Source organism: Sylvia atricapilla, chromosome 2 (genome assembly GCF_009819655.1).
Source record: "Sylvia atricapilla isolate bSylAtr1 chromosome 2, bSylAtr1.pri, whole genome shotgun sequence".
NCBI lineage: Eukaryota > Metazoa > Chordata > Aves > Passeriformes > Sylviidae > Sylvia > Sylvia atricapilla.
In genome coordinates, this window is record NC_089141.1 from 97,509,489 (window position 1) to 97,527,052 (window position 17,564).

The 17,564-nt window shown below is 40.9% G+C and overlaps 1 protein-coding gene across 5 annotated transcripts in view; it reads right to left on the minus strand.

Annotated features, from left to right (window-relative positions):
• The window catches only part of GPM6B (glycoprotein M6B), a 510,804-nt gene that overhangs the window by 404,362 nt on the left and 88,878 nt on the right, over positions 1–17,564 (minus strand). For 3 of the 5 annotated variants that reach the window (XM_066313882.1, XM_066313879.1, XM_066313881.1), the window contains 6 exons: positions 14,128–14,314; positions 10,573–10,729; positions 7,262–7,433; positions 5,314–5,387; positions 4,946–5,011; positions 82–2,604 (listed from right to left, as the gene is read on the minus strand). In XM_066313882.1, the coding sequence (XP_066169979.1) occupies positions 2,455–2,604; positions 4,946–5,011; positions 5,314–5,387; positions 7,262–7,433; positions 10,573–10,729; positions 14,128–14,314 (806 nt within the window). In that variant the 3' untranslated portion in view covers positions 82–2,454. Of the gene's footprint in view, positions 1–81; positions 2,605–3,069; positions 4,255–4,945; positions 5,012–5,313; positions 5,388–7,261; positions 7,434–10,572; positions 10,730–14,127; positions 14,315–17,564 lie in introns of those variants that run through there. The other 2 variants (XR_010742997.1, XM_066313880.1) reach the window with 2 other exon arrangements.

The following is a 17,564-nucleotide window of genomic DNA, read 5'->3' on the forward strand; positions in this document are numbered from 1 at the left end:
AGGGGCAGGAGTCATTTTCATAACCCCTCTCATCACCTCATTGGTATTAACCAGCCCAGAATGGAGAGATTAAAATAAAAATGCTATTTAACTCATCTTTATTTAAGCTTTGTATTTTGTAGGTAGATGATAGGCAAGATCATTAAACTTTATTTACAGTATAAAATACAGTAGTTTTTATCAATGAAGTAATTTTGGGTGGCAGCATATATTACAACTTGCACTGCATTTGAGGCTGCTCATCTTGATCTAACTACAAGAACATGAAGCCAAGTTTGACAGAATTTAGGGGCAAAAACCAAAGTTCTGTCTTGAATTGACTGGATGTTTAAACACAACGTACCAAAACCATGACAGATGCAAACTTTGCTTTTTGAAATGAAGCTAAAATGTGATGTGGTGGTTACTCTTAATTTTGCATGCTGCTCTTAATTTGCTGTTGCAGCCACTCTGGCCATTACAGAGTGACTGCTCCTGTTGGATGTTGGGAAAGGGTAGTGCTTGTTGCATTATGCTGGCCTGGAACAACTACCACTACTGCATGCTGCACACAGCTGCTGCAGCAGCTGCACCTGCAGGGCAGCCCTGCCCCACGCAGGAGGGCAGGGAGCTCTGGAACAGGATGTGTTTTACCTCAGATAGAGACATAAAGCCTAGAGATGCACTGCCATGGAGTAGCTGTAGGTCTGGGTTCAAATAAGCATACACAAGTGTTGTCTATTATCTACAAATATTTATTTTAACACTTGGATGTAACTACAGGAAGCCCTTGGCACTGATAGAAAATATTGATTCACTGTTAGGTTACAAAAATTTATACATAGCAAAATTTAATGCTCTTTACATAAAAATATTAGACTACTTAAACAAAACTTCAGAAACTCCCAGTAATAGCTACACTGAATTAGAAAAGAATTAGGCTTTAAGACACTGCCTCCATTATTACCCTTATGCAAACACTGGGCTAGAACATCACCTGCATTGCTGTAGAAATGTCTCCTTCATGCAACAGGTAAGAACATACACTAGGCTATTTTGTCATATTTGCTCTACATCAATCAACTTTGCCCCTTTTTTGAAACTGTCAAATTAGACTTCAATACTTAACAAAAGAAATTATATTTGAAGTTAATACCCCCCAAAAATGCCATTTCTCTTAATACTGATTACAAGGAATTTGTGCTTCCTTTGATGTATATTCAGCAAACAACCAAAACTACCAAACCACACGTCAGCTTAGCAGGGGTATGACTTGAATATTTAATTTTTTCAAATGAATGATGTATTTTTACTTTCCCCCCCCCAACATTTATATATATATATATATATCATATAGAACAAACACCAAATATACCATCACTAATACTCAAGATATCACTGAATGCTTCTGAAAAAAAAAACATTAATTAGAAGGCAGACTTCTATGGGAAATGACTTTAAAATGGCACCAGTTTGTTTGTTGTATTTTTTTCTGAACACCACGTTTTCTTAGTGTGCTAATTAATTTGTAAAAAGGAAAACATATAAGCACTGACTATAAATTTGCTAAGCACCAAGATAGAGAAAGGTGGACATCCTGTATTATTTTTATGGCTGCAAATTTTATTGTTTGTGTAAAACTCTGCAAACTTTCTCATCCGCTCATTTGGAATAGTCAGATCAGTGTCATTTTAATAAGGTAACACTTTCACTTACTTAAAATGTAGGATAATGGTCTCCTGCCATTATATAAATGCTAAGACATTTATAGAAAATAAATATTAAGGCAAAGCTGACATTTATTTTCAAAGAAGGGGATCATTATCCAGATCCAGGGATCTACATTCCATTAAATAGTTAATAAAATGATTAGAACTTGGGAGATCTGCTCGACCCTCAGGTGAGCACAGGGACATGATGGCTTCACCGTGGCAGTGTGTGGCACAGGTGTGGAGCTGCTCCCATGGCCCAGGTGTGAGGCGTTCCCAAACAGCCCCCCTGCAGCCTGGGAGGTGCTGCAGCTGTGCCATCACACACACACGAGCTCCTCTCAGAAATCCCAGCTGGGCACGGGTTCCTTTGGGAGGTGCTCAATCACACCCCGTGCACATGCCTGAGGTCTGCACAGATCTGCTGCCTGCTCGGCTGGGGCACCTGCCACCCTTCTGTGCAGGGCGTCATGCTCTAGAACAAGTCAAATATTAAATACCGAGTCTCAAAGAAGAATAATTTGGTCACTTTTTGTAAAGTGTTGCCTTTTAAAATGCCTGGAATAAACCCTCCATTCTCTGTTAGGAAGGATGGAAGATTACCCATGGGAAGATTTCCCTAAAAAAGTTTTCCAGGAGCTGGAATGTGAAGCTTTTACACTTCTCTCTAATTTTGTTTGCTAGACACACATCTGTACTGCAGAGCAGCTATTTGCTGATTTGTCAGAGCTACAGAACTCTTCTGTTGAATTACTGTGGCAAACATTTATGTGTAAGAATTGAGTTGCTCTTTTGACCGAGACTGGATATCCTGAAGCTCCTGCTCTTCTTTTGCTTTGATATCTTGGTAGGCCTGCATTTTGCTTGCATCCTTTAAGTAGGCCCAGTTAGAAGACAGTATCATGAGGAAGTGGATCTGGAAGAGAAGGGTGAGCATGATGGCGAGTGAGCATGTCAAGAGGCAAAGCAAGCTGCTAGTCAGATTAATTAGACGCTCTTTAAAATAACGACCAAAAAAAAAATAGTTATTCTACGTTAATAAGCATTCTGTTATTAAAACAAGCACAGAGGCTATTTTTCAAAGGTCTCTAGAATTTGGCATGCTAATAATTCAGTTGGTTATTTACAATTTAGAGAAAGTTAGTACAACAATATTAAAATGAGCTACAGAGTTGTACGGGTCAATTAAAATGCAGAATGGGGGGAAGCAGGAAAACAGTTTTTGTACGTGGCAATATACGGAATCTGTAAACTACGAGGTGCTCAGAAGAACTGCTCTCTAAGGTCGTGGTGTTTATGCATTTCCAACCCCAGAGCCCGGCAGGTCTTTTCCCCCAACAAGCAGATGAGAATTCCACCCTCCCCCTGGAAAAAAACCTGAAACTGTGAACCGTTTTATTTACGCAAACAAGGCTACATTAACACATCCAAAAATTAAACATCAAAACATGAGTCCAAAACTAAGCAAAAGCATGCAATCTCTGGGTTAAGAAGTCTTAATCCTGTATTTTTATAGCTACATTTTAAACTTCCATTGTCCAACCTCAGGTGAACAGTTTTATATTGTATATAGCAAACGGTTCTCTTTTTTAAATTATTATGTATTTGTTTTTCTAGTTTGTGCATTCGTCTCTTGCCAACTTCTTTTGCCCATACTTCATGCAAAAACATCTACATCTGAAAACATTGATTCACTTCTCCTTTTTTTTTCCCCCCACAACACTGTAAAAAGGTCCCTGTGATCTATGCATGGTTTTGCTTCCTGTGCAGTCATACTTACATTTTTGAGATCTGGCTACTGAGAAATCAGTTACTAAAGTGCAGCCATACAAGAGCAGAAGCTGTTTATATGCTGTTTCTTACTAGTTCAGGGTCCAGAAGAAAGAATGTGATTGTTTTACGCAGAGCTAAAACAAGGATTTATTTTCTTAGAGAAGGAGTATCATTTGGCACTTACTTAAGAGAAAGAAAATAATTGATGTCATCATTCATGGAATCACTTAAGAAATACAAGGAAATTAATTCATAATACCTGGGCTTCTGATCTCTGCCAACATAGACTGGCACTACTTTACTGTTCCTTTTCTTTCACACCATATATATTTTGTGTGCTTGAGGGTATTTGTATTTGGTGTTCATAGTGAAGAATAAATTAATGCATCTGACCCTGAACTGTTCCAGTATTTGTTTGAGATGACTATTAGAAATCAAGTGGAGGGCTGAAATTAAAACATCCCTTTTTCAGAAGGATGCTTTATAAACACTCCTACAGTAACTGAATCCTCTCAACATGAAAAAATAGCCAGATCTCATCCACATCATAGTTCATATACAAGAAGTCATTTCATTAATCTGATAAGCTAAACGATGCTTACTGAAGCTATTTACAATTACTGTAACAAAATTCAGAAAGCTAGACTTTTAGTCTAGGGTGTCAGTGGTATTTCAAGCTACGCAATGCAGCTTTTTACTGGGCTTATACAATTTAGAATTTAGTGCAGCAATCTTCCCGACTCTTAAACTTCAAAACAGCATAGTTATATGTAGTAGCCATCATGTAGATCAGCTGGTGGAAGAGAACAAAATACAGGAGAGTAAGATACAACAAGGTGACGGCTCAAGCCCACTTGGGCAACTCTCGATACTTTTACAACAGACGTTACTCTGAGCTCCTTCCAGGGTGAAGATGCAAATAAATAACCTGCCAATTCTCTGGGGAGGATAACCTAGTACAAACCCTAAGGCTATCTGGTCAGCCAGTTGTGAGTATTGCACCAGGCTGGCACAAGGTTAGAAGCTGGCCACTAAAGGAAGCGTTAGACATTAGGAGCAAATAATCGTTAATGTCCCTTTCCCCCGCCGCTACCTGGAACGGGCACTGCAGGGTTGGACCAGTCAATCTGCCTGGCTCCAGGCAAAGGAAACCAAACAAGCAGCTGATCAAATAAACTACAAAAATGAAAATAAATAGTGGAAATAAAAGCAGAAATAGTGGACAGAAGTAGGATTTTGAAAGGACATGCAAATAATTTTTTTCCTAAGTAAGGGGAAGGCGGGTTAAAATGACTTCCTAAAGCAAAAGTTGGGGACCTGCTGACTTGTGGTGATGAAATCATAGCAGCAAATAATGGTGATTACAGCTCACCCTCCCTCATGTCTAGTATCACTACTTTTAATATATACAGAATTTAATCTTAAAGCATCTTAAGCCTAAAATGAACATTTTAAATTATAAACCAACAAAAAATACTACCCACCAATGCTATGACAGTGGCACCAGCTCCAGCACAAGCCACAATGAACAGGTGATAAGACATGTAGAACTAGAGAAAAAAAGATGTTAAAAACATTGAAGTAATTAATTAGGAATAGTATAAAATACTTTTTAAGTTTTCTAGAGAATAAGGATAATAAAACCATTGTAGCATGGTAGCAAAGCTTTAGAAAATAAAAATGTTGTGAAAATAATTTTTTTTATGGTGTAACAATTACTTCAGTGTTACAGTTAAAGCAATCTCTTTATGCTACTGGCATGACTTCTCTCCAAAAACTTTCATCAAGTATTTATTACATGGTGCCCAAGTGACTTGTAAGCAAAAGCTGCACACAGGTTACATTTCTTTACCTCATTTGTGTTGCAGATGTTCTCTAAAATTGGGCCACAGGCTCTGCCAGGGACAGCATTCCAAGGGATGATACCTGAAATACCACAGAAAAGAAACCACTAATTTTAGCGATCAACACACACTTTCTATTTTTCTCATCTTTTTCACCCACTTGCCAGTTGTGGTGCCATTCTGGGCATCCATGTGTTGACCAGTACAGCTGGGAGTTGGCAGCAGGGATTCAAACAACTCCCTCAGGTTATGCTTTCTTCTCACACTGAGGGCTGCTGCTAAGGCATGTTCTCACATGTGGTTTTCCCATCTGGCAGCCAAGCAGTTGGTTGGGTTTTTGCACTTTGGGTCCAGTTGCACACTCTGCCTACTCCCCCACTCAGCACAGAAGAGAGAATCTGCACCCCAGAGGTACTTGGCACCTTTCAGGGTAGCACTTACTAGATGAGGTTCTATTTGAACAAGAAACTGCTGTGGAAGAGTGTGAACATAGAGCTAGAGGGAAGAACTACAGGATTTTTTTCTGGTTTAGTTCCAATAGATAAAAAGCATCAAGTGAACACTGCTACAAGAAAGTTCAGTCTGCTGCACCTCATATACTTCCAATTACTTTTCTTACATGATTGAAAGTCTGAAAAGTCAAAAGAATCTAGGAGATTTAAAATAATATACACTTCTAGGCCTGTAACAGATGTAAAGCTTAAGCAAAACCTATTTGAATAAAGAGAAACTCAGTTTGTTTCCCCATATAACTTTGCATTTTAACCCAGCTGGTTGGAATTAGCAACTCTATAAGCAGCAGGTCATTGAAATTATCTCAGGATGGGATGGCTTTCAAAGAGATTTTATAGGATTTTCTTCCAAGTCAGCTTCTTCTCTGCAACTGCTACATACAATTCCAGCCTTTTAGCTACTGCTTCTACCCAAAAAGGTGAGGAGAGTTCAGTGACACGTTGTCTGTCAGGGAGCTGCTCTCTCCCATCACACACTGAAACACAAATGGTTTTACTGATCAGAACAGCACAGCCCTATATAGCACTAATACAGCTGCAAACAACCAGGAGAAACAGGAAGGTGGAAGAGCACATCTCTGCACTCCTAGGCTTTGCTGCTGAAGAAAATATCTTCCCAGCCTCTTGCTGTGAGCTGCTAAAATATAATGTATATGTTTAACTGATTTGAAGACTTGCTTTTAAAATTAGTACATCTTTTCTTCTACTGCACTTACCTGGACAGGAGAGCAAAGCCAAGCTTTCTTACTTTTTCAACTTTGAATCCATTTTCTCAGCTTTGAATGACTTAGTCCAAAGAAAGAAACATTCCTAGAAAATGCTAGCTAGAATGAAGCCAAAATTAATGGTGACAAAAGATCTTCTGCACAAGGGAAGCTGAAAAGATTAACTTCAGGAAAAGCTCAACTTAAAAAATGAAAAGCCTGACCTGATTTTAAGTTATTGTCCCAGCTCCCTCAGATTTCTGTGTCATCAGAAAGCGGTAATAATTCATTATTAGTTATGGCAGACCTTTAATTGCAGATTTTTGGATTTTGAGCTAGAAGTAATTGTCAGAGTAATGTTCAGACATTTACTTCATCTTTAAATGTAAAACAGCTTTCTGAAAGAACAGAATATATGCATATGGGTTCAAACCCCACACAATCTGGTTATCTATTTCTCAGCACTGTTTCCAAGCAGTTTATTTTGAGGCTGATCTATTTTCAAACCTAATATTACAGTATTGGAACCACTACAAAATCATTTCAGATAAGTGACTTGTCAGTTCAGTTAAATTGATTGCATCTGGAAAGAGATCAGTGTAATGTGAATTAATTAGAAAAAGTAACAGCACATTCAGAGATAGGAGCTGCTTTTGCATTTGATCCATCTGATAAGGCTGAGACAAAACTACAGAAGAGGAGGAATGGATGAAGCATTTAATCAGGATTAAAACGAGTACCGTATTGCCTGATGTCCACACAGATCTGGTCCCCTGGAACTGTCACATTGGCCTGATAAGATTTGATGACTTCACAAGTTGACCATATGTTATAGAACATGAAGACAGGCACAGCAGAGAAGCCAAAGACCCCGAGCCAGGCCACTCCAAGCACATAGGTGAGGAAAACAAACTGGGCAGAGAAAACACAAACACTGTGTTCATTCTTTGAAAAGACTACTTAGATTTTTCTTAAAGATGCTTCAAAATAATCTTAAGCATACTTTCAAGAATTCAGGTAAGAAAACATTTGATTATCAAGCACACAAAATCATATTCTCATTGCTTAAAATTTTGGTAGTTTAAGTGCTACAGAGAAAGTAATTCAGATATTTCCTTTTTCATCAGCCTGCTTGAGTAAACAGATTTCCCTCATAAAAGAGTGTCCCATTGATTTCTCAAGATTCTCAGCTAAGCAGGGATGCTGGTTGTAGGCTAAAACCAATAAATTCCAACAAAAATCAATTTAAGGGTTTTTTTTAAATTAACTATAACATACTAGCATTTCTATACAACTTGCAAATCAAAACCACACAGTGAATCAATGCTCACAAAGCTCCCCCACTCCCTGATGTATTGAAATCAATTTGAAATGTAACATTTGAAAATACCTATTTTTTCAAACATACCATGACTCTTAACAGCAGATCAGAAGGTTTCAATAGGTCTAATACACGTTGCCAAGCAGCAGATTAATTACTTCACCTTAGAGAATCATGGATTTATTTACTAAAATTTGCTGGTTTGGGTTTGCTCTTTAAAAAAAACCAAACTACATTATGTGCATTTTCTTTGGTTAGATGAAAAGATGTGGCACTGATTGCTTTGAAAATCTTCAGCTTCCTCCTCCTACTAAGCCCTTTCCATTTTCCCTCCTCTTCTAAGTGTTATGGTGAAACAGTAGCTCTGGCATCAGTTCCTATCTCCCTCCTCCTGGTGAGACCAGGATTTGGATCCCACTTGGAAGGCGGGGGAATGCTGTTACATCTCCTGCGCTCTCTTTTCACTGTTAGCTGTGGCTGTTCTCTCTCAGCTGTAGGTGGACTGGAAAGATTTTGCTGCCAGTAAAGCACTGGTGCCCTACTATGAGAATTTGTGCACCAGAGGACAACAGCAAGGATGGGAAAGGCTCTCAGGGGAGAGGATTCTCAGCCTGACTCAGAACCAAGGGACTGAACTAATGCTGCAGTGGTGGAAGTTTACATCCCCACAGGATTTTTCCAGAGTAACCTTGCAAGTGTTAGAGCAAAAGCTGAACAATAGTTCAGTTTCAGTCAAGGGAGGTGATTTGTTGGGAGGTTCTTGCACAACTATGGCCCATAAAACCCCAGTTAGATTTTAATTTATAGATAACTCAACTGGAATACCCTATTTCATATTAGACAGCACCATATACCAGACCTGTATGTTTTGTGTGAGAATTGAAAATCCTCTCTTTGGTTTTGGGAAGGACCAAGTGGACCAGGTTAAAGGATTTCTCTAGATACACTACAAGTAAAACATGAGTTTGCCTATGTGTATGTGGAAGTGTGCATGAGAGGAAGTGCACAAAGCCTTTAAATCCTAAAATAACCAGGAAGAAACACACTCACTATCACATTTAATGTGATAACTGTGGGAAATGGCTATTCTGCATTACCAGAGCCAACACAAATAATTTAGGGAAGATGAAAGTCTGTCTTCTGTAACAACCTTATGCAAGATGGGACTGCCTTTCAGGACTTTGCTCAGTAATGTAATGAAAGAAGAAGTAGAGGAACTCTTGGTCAGAATGGCAAAAGCTCACCACTGTATGTCCAAAAGCCTGTTGCCTGTACCCAGCTGCAGTCACTAGTCTGTTAAACATTTTATCTCCTCACAAACCTTGTTTTAGCCCTAAGGTTTCACACAGCAGCAGCATACAGGCACTTTTCCTGTCACCACCAAACATTAATGCAGCTTACCAGGGCTCCAAGCCATTCCTCAGCTGGTAAATTCTCTCCTTCATTGTGTCGACAAATATGAACAAACATGAAAACACTTTTTTCTGTCCTATTTCCATGTGTCACACTGGTATTTGTATAAGCAGCTGACAATCATGTGCCTGCAACTACTCAACTGCACAAGCAATTGTCTGCACTGATGAGATTCATAGATGTATGTTTCTACTTTATTTTGGATCTTTTGAAAACACTGCTTTAGATCTAATTTTTCTCCTTGGTGAAGACCATACTTGCTAGGAAAAAACTGAGCAAATAGCTGCTTAACTGGAAAATTATCAGTGCCTTCTTTTTATTAGCTCTTGAAAAATTCAGTAAGTACCCAACAGCACAGTGGAAAATTGCTAACTCTCATGAAAATAAACATGCATCTCTTTTGTATTTAACCAGCTGAAAGTACATATTTTTTAAGTTCAGGATATAGACTGTATATTAAAATGCAACAATCACATCAAAAGCCTCTTCTCTTTTCACCCACACTTTCCCGTGGGCGATCTGTCATACTGCTTAGCTTCCTCCATAACTACGAGCTTTGAATTCAGATTTTCAGTAATAGCTTTGAAATCTTCTCTCAGAAATATAGTTATGGCTGTTCTTGCAGAGTGTGCCCTTGGGGACAGTGTGGGTGAGAATCTGAAGTTTTATTTTTAGTTGAACTTTGCTTACAATTTTGTTCTCATATAGAAGTATACTGAAGAGAATATGGCTGGTAACTTTAGGGCTTTAAGTATTTCAGCTTTGTGAAAAAGCCTTGCTATTCTGTTCTATCTGTCTGCCTTTTGCCGTCTGCAAATCAATACTTGATTCAAGTGCAAAGATGTTGGGAAGCTCCATTCATTCATTACTGTGTGTTGAAGGATCCAGGCACTCAAGCACAATTGACTATGGAAGTCAGAGCCATTACAGTTTGATATTTAAATAGCTCTGCAAACCACAGCCATTTTACAGTCTGCGCTAAGCATCACTCAAATGTTCCATGTTTAAAGGCATAAATTTCATTTTGACTCAAAATCAAGTGTTTTAAAAATAGCAGTCTCCTCATTTTAGTTTAGACCAGTGGGTTCAGACAGGGGAGGCCATGGCAGTCCCCACCCCGCCCATCTGCAGCATTTTGATTTAACTAAGCACCCTTGAAGTTCAAAGAAGAACCAAGACATGGATTGATCCTGATCATCCACAAGGAGTTAAACAAAGAGGGCAGCAATATTCTGTTATTCAAAACCCAGGAGTCAAACTGAGCCCAACAGGATTTAGGCAGCAAAGACTGCTGTTCCCATTTCTGACCCCACTCACCATTCCACTGATGCAGCGGCCACAGGCTGTTGTTTTGAACTCTCCATGCAGCTCCTTCACAGCACTCGTTGTATAAAAACCTTCTGCCAAGAGGATTATCCCATATAAGAAGAAAAATGATGCAATGCCATAAATTACATACTGCATTAGTTGTATTCTAAAATGGAAAAGAAAGAAATTATATAATTAGATTTCAGTCCTATGAAAACAAAGTCAGTCCTCTCAAATTATAATAAATGAGAGACAACTCCAAGAAACAAAGTTCAAGGCCCCTTAGTATTTTAAGCAAGCAGACTGCAGGAAAACACTGTTACAATTGTGCCCCCTTCCCAGGTAAGCAATCCTGATGTGCATTAGTCCTGCACCCACCTGAGCATCCCCTGCTGCTGCTGCAGTCCCTACACTGACTGCTGTTAGTTCACCACGTTAAAGCTGCAATGTCACACCTCAACTATGGAGGTTTTCTTTTTCCTCTTACTGCTCCTGATGCATAACTTGGGAATGGCTGACAGGAACAGTGCAGGGCTTTGAAGTGGCAAAGCCTGGAGCTGAACCCCTGACTGAACTACCAGGCTCTGTGGTCATTCCTTTGCCTTAGGAAAAAGAAGCAGTCCCTGAAATTCACCATCTCCACCTGTGAAATCCAATTAACTTAAGTTTGCAAAAATTTCTGAATTCAGCAATATTTGTCTTATACAAAACTCAGCAAACATGCAGTGACTTCTCCTGTGGCTGCTCTACAGCCTAGAAGGGCAGTTTCAAGTGAGCTGATAGATTCAATGCTTTAAGTCACAGAAGTGTTGAGCGCATCAAAATGTTTTTTTGGTTTTTTTTCTAAAAAGGGAAGAGTTATTTAGGAAATGCTTCCATTTTAGGTACTCTGGAACCACTCAGAAGAAGACCATCTCAGGGCACATATAAGCACTTCCCTCAGATGTTATTTGAGAAAGTTCTTGATTTCTTAAAAAGCTACCATCTGTAATGACACTCTTAACAGTATTTTTCCTTTAGCTAGAATAATTTGTAAATATTATCAATCAGATTCTGTATCTAAAGCTAATTGTTCTGGAGGACCAGAAAGTCAGATCTTCCATACAACACTTCTGGTCTTCAAAAGTCATATTTTGTTATTAGCACAATTTCCCCAGAACTTCTTAAAAGGAATTTGATTGTTGGGGTGGTTATTTTGGATGACGCTACTCACAGAACCAAGAGGTTAATTTTATACATCTACACTACCAGTTTTCTGAGGATAAGTATGCTTTGCTCAAGATATTTTTTCTGGTTCTTGCCACTCTCCACTAAGTAGCTGCTGGCATAGATTTCCAAAGAGCATCTGAATGTTTTAGCTTAAAAAGCAAATTGATGACTATGATTTATAGTTAAATGTTACCCTTGTATCAAAATAGGATATTGCTCATTTAAAAATTTATGTGGAAAGTGTTATCTTTGTTTTCCAAACTGATTTAAAATAACTGGATCAATCTGTTGCACCTATGCTGTAAAGAACAAAAAAATTAACTCAGGATTTGAAAGAGTATAGAAGAAATAATTTCACTATCATTAACAGTCCAGGAGAGATTCAATGCATACTACCAGAAATTAGTAATAGGAAAAGTGGTTAAAAATGTCTATCTTATAGGATGTCTTACTAATCTATTTGTCTCTTTTTTTCCTTTTTATGTTGCTGTAATCTTAAATTTGCCCCTTTCTAACACCTCCTCTCCCTTGCCACCCCCTTGGCTCCACAGAGCTGAGCCCTGAGCTGCTTTGGTAGGAATTACTCATTTCCCCAGCTGCTGGTGCTGACATGACAAGAAACATTGTCAACAACTCTCCTAAACATAAAACTTGCTGCCTGTGACTGCTGCTTTTGCAATTTCTTCTGTTTTGCTCAAATGGAGACTGATGCAAGCACAGGGTGTTTTGTTACCCATTTGCTGAAGAACAGCTGCTTACATTTTCTCACTAAATGTTGTGTCTCACTGCAGGGCTCATACTCTGGAGCTGGGGACACATTGCCAACCACAGCCAGGGACTGAGAGTGGGCAGTGCTGGAAGGGGAACCCCAATGGGGAGCAGTTCTAGAGCAGGTCAGGGTACAGAGGGTCCTGTGGACAAGGGAAGCCCTGAAATGGTGCTGTGGGACCAGCACCAGTGCTCATAGGGCATGCAGCAAACTGGCAGCTCTGTGCCTGCAAGCATATATAGGGAGTCAGTGACAACAGACATTAAAAAGAAAGAATTAAGTGTGCTGCATAGAGCCCTGATACCCGACTCCTCAAAGATCACCTGCCTGGCTTGCTGCCCCTGCACTCCTGCATGTGCCAACGCCACTGTGCTCATCACAGGGGCCCCTCATCACAGCCACACACAGCTAGGCTGGCTGCCGGACATGGGACCCAAGGCAGCACTCCAGGCCTTCCTCTGGCCTCACAGAGAAGCCTTGGAAACATAAAAGATCCAAATATTTCACCAGTGGTTATGTGTAAAGGCTACATTTGCAGATCTTTCCAGTTTGTTCTCTATTTTTTCTCATGTACCAGTCCAGCTTTGGACTGGTCTTTGGAAAGTCTGTCTCTGGAAGAGGGATGGACAGAACCATGCTTCCCTATTATTCCTGACATCCCTTCCAACTTTATGTCATCAACAAAAACTAAATCTAGTCTTAAAAAAGAATTGTTACCTCTTGTTCTGTTACAAAGGCCCTGGTACAAGTCACTCTTCAGCTCTCTTGTAGGTCCCTTTAGGTGTTAGAAGGCTGCTGTAAAGTCCCCCCAGAGCCTTCTCTTCTCCAGGCTGAACAGCCCCGACTCCCAGCCTGCCTTCACAGAAGAGGTGCTCCAACCCTCTAATCGTCTTGGTGGCCTCCTTTGGAGTCACTCCAACAGGTCCATGTCTTTCCTGTGCTGAGCACACCCAGACCTGGATGCAGCACTCCAGATGGGGTCTCACCAGACTAGAGGGGCTGAAACACCTCCCTCATCTTGCTGGTCACACTGCTTTGGTTGCAGCCCAGGATATAATTGGCTTCCTGGGCTGCAAGTGCACATTTCTAACTCGTGTTCAGTTTTTCATCCACCAGCACCCCCAGGTCCTCCGTGGCAGAGTTGCTCTCCCTTCATCTGTCAGCATGTACTGATACTGGGCATTGCTCTGACCTATGTGCAGCACCTTGCACTTGCCCTGGTGAACATCATAAGGTTCACATAGTCCCACTCCTCACGGCTTTCAAGGTCCCTCTGGGTGGCATCCTTCCTTTCAGGTAAGCAAAGTGCACCACTCAGCTTGGGTGTCATCTGCAAAGCATCTTGGGGTGCACTCAATTCCACTGTCTGTGATACTGATGAAGATATCAAACAGTACTGGTCCCAATATAAACAGGCATACCAGGATACACACTTTGGTTCTTTGTATGTGAACACCAGTAAATGACCACATACTGTTACAAAAACAAGCAACCTCATACTCAGGGCCGGAGACTGAGGTTTGAATCCATCTCTGCTCCTTTAGCATGAGGCTATGATGAATAACGGGGATGGGAGGCATACTTACACTTCACTCAGCAAAGCATGGTCAGTGGGAGTCGTGGAGAAGTGCTGCTCGAGGATGGACACGGTTCCCGTGAGCGCCACGTGGCCGCAGCCACAAAACAACGCGACCCCCGAGAAGCAGAGAATGGTTGCCACGAGCGAAGCATATGGCACTCCTCCTAGGCACTTAATGCAACATTCAAAGCAACCTAAGCAGAAGAGAGAAAGCAAAAGAAACGTCATGAGCAAAAAAGCAAATTATGAGGAAAAGAATATATGTCCTCCACTTGGTAAAAGCCACAGGGGAATAAAAGGCCCAGGCATTGACATGCTAAGCAAAAAATCTATAGGTGGTACAAGACAGCATCACCCTCTGTGATCTGCAGTGACCTACAGATCTGTTGGTGTGGACTCAAAGCCCAGAAAGTGGGCTGAGTGCTCCTGTCTTTACAGGATCAAGAGAAGATCGATGAGACAGCCTATGAAATGGAAAAAGCAAAAAAATCACTGTCTAAAGTGATCCATTGCAATTCAGCTGCTCATCCAGAGCTCACCATGTTTCAACTTTACTAATGGCAGGAGCACCACCTATGCTGGCAACACTCTGGGAGCCAGAGAGGATAATACTCAAGACAATGAAGCCTTTTGGAAAAGTAGGAGATACTTGCACTTTCATTGGAGGTTGAATACATTAGGTCCACCAAACTTAACTAGCCTACACTCTCCCAGTATTCCCAAGTTATCTTTTTATATAAATCCACATGATATTATAGGGATAGAGATACTTTTACAAGAAAAAAATTGAATGATGTCCGAAAAGTAACAATTTTTGCTGAGGGCAGCTGTATGAAGCTGCGTTACATAGACAATACATTTCTAGCTTTCTATAGGATACACTGGATTTACAGTGATCCCTGAATACAGTTTGCAGTAGCATAATTAACTGAAGTGCATTGTTTAACTGGTCTGAGTTAACAAAACACCCCCCCCAGAGCTGCTATTTGTATGAACACTGTAATAAGGAGGTTGCAGCTGAATTGCCAGGTTCCTTCCAACTGCGTGGCCTGAAAACCCATCTGCTTACAAAGCTGGGAAATGTAAATCGGAAACAAACACAGCTTTTAAGTGCGCTGTAATGGTAATGGCAATCCATACCAATTCATTACTTCAGGGTGATGGCATTAAGCTGTCTCCATTAATGTGCATTTCATACAACTGTGCAAAACACAAGCCATTAAGACAACGCTTAATGGAGCGGCCAGCGTCGCAGGACAGCCACTGCTGCTACGGCAAGCCACTACAAAGACAAAGCATTGGAAGGCAAGGAGACAGCTGGCAAATGAGGACATCACATCTTCCCACCCCAAAAATTCCTCACAAAGATCAGCAAGTCTCCAGCCACCACATGAGGCAAGTTTATTTTTATCCCACTCCCTTTCCCACTAATGAATGAGTAGCAGAGCAGGCACTTCCGTGAGGCACTGGGGAATAATATGCATCCGATAATTGAAAGATTTCCCATTCCATAAGTGAGAAACTCTTCTTTTAAAGAGTCACTAGCAAATGCTCTAGTCAGGCTTAAGCAGCTATCACCATCAAAATTACTTATGAAACACCACTTCACTAACTGCAGACAAGATTTAATTGTATAGAAACAAGCCTGGGAAGGTTTTATAGTCTAGTCCACAGCTGAGTTCCACTCAGTAGGAACTACATGATAAAAATACTGCCAAATGAACAAACACTGCAGCTCGGCAGTGATGGGCCAAACAAAATCCAAACGCACACTATCAGAGGAAATAATCTCTGGGTTTCATTTTATCACAGAGGTCCAGAGCTGAGTTCAGACAACAAACCTGGCAGAACAATCCTCTGCTTTGGGGAATCAGCCTGAGAGCAGCTCACACGCAAGAGCAGCCATACACGTGAGGCTGGCTCGCCTCCGCAGCATCTGCTCCCAGGTCAGGTCCAAACTTCCCACAGTTAATCCAAGAAATGCATGCACCTGGTGCAGGACTATCCAAAAGCAACCATGCTCTGACCCAGCAGACAACACACATGTGGTCACAGCCCAGCACAAAACAAACCACCTTTTGAGCCACACTCCTAAAGCAGGAGACCCAATGCCTGATCATTGCTTAGTGTGGAGAGGTGGATCACCTAAATTGTGCTCATCCCATAGACTGCTTTACAGAAGGATCCTATCAAAGACAGGAAATAAAAAGAGCTTGGAAGCAAAAACCAAGAGACTGACAAGATCCAAAAGAAAAGCTGTTGGTTTCAGAAAATGGGAGCAGCCTGACAAAACTAAAAACTGGTGTAGACCCAGGATTGATGTTTAATACCCCATACCGCCAAGCCAGCTTTCCAGGCCACTGGCAGAACATTTGCCCTAAAAAGTTTCTTGGATCCCTTACCCAAACACATGGCAGTATCTGCCACTAATCCACATACTCTCAAACACAAGGCAACAGTGGCAGACCTCCTCTCAACTCTCAGCAATTGGCAGCTGCAGAGACTGTATTTGTGGCCATACTCTTTGTCTTCCTCTGCAGTCCAAGTAAAAAGGCATTACAGAATTTGGGTAGCCTTCATTTTCTCAGTGCAGAACAAATCCAAGGGACACCCTCAGAGGAGTCCAAAGCAACCACATTATTTTGAGCAGAGAAAACTGCCCAAATGCAGAACTGCAGGAACTCATCTTGAACTGCATACTCACCTTGACCTCAAGACTAAAGCAGAGATAAAGAGAGACTTTAGTACACCAGGAAATAGCACACACCCAGCTTGCAAGCACATGAAGCATCCCAAACCAGCATGTCTCCAAGAGACAGCATCCATCCATACCGAGTCATGCTGCACCCAAATTGACAGCAGAGCTGCATGGCCTCCTGCCAGAGGGTAACTAACTGTAGGATACAACCTCATTGCAGGGCTGGGGCTGCCAGACCTCCCCCCAGACCCCACTGTGTACACTCTTCATGAGCAGATTAAAGCCATGCCTTGGCCTGAGCTATATGGCCGATTTTATAATTTTAACACTAGCCTGAAACAGTACTGCTAAGAGCAGCTTTCAAAACCAGCTACAGTTTGAAACTCATCAAGAACTAAGATACACTTACCAAGCTTCCCAAAGCACTGAAGCCAAGCAGAGGATTTTTGAAAACAACTAGAAAGCTTTCCAGGAAACTTTTATGTTCTCTCTCTGTAACTATGTCAGCAACTATCTTCACACAGTACAACTGAAACCCCAGGAAGATATTTGCCTAGTTCATGTTCACAAAATAACTTGCTAATGTTCTGATGACAACTGCAGGCTGAAGGCCTGTGAACTCAAGCTGACAAAATTAAATAGTATTAAAATAAATTCAGCTCCAATTTTCTGCTACTTTTTACTTTCCATATGGCCAAAACTCTGAACTGTTCAGCTGTATATCCACTTCCAATGAAACAGTGTAA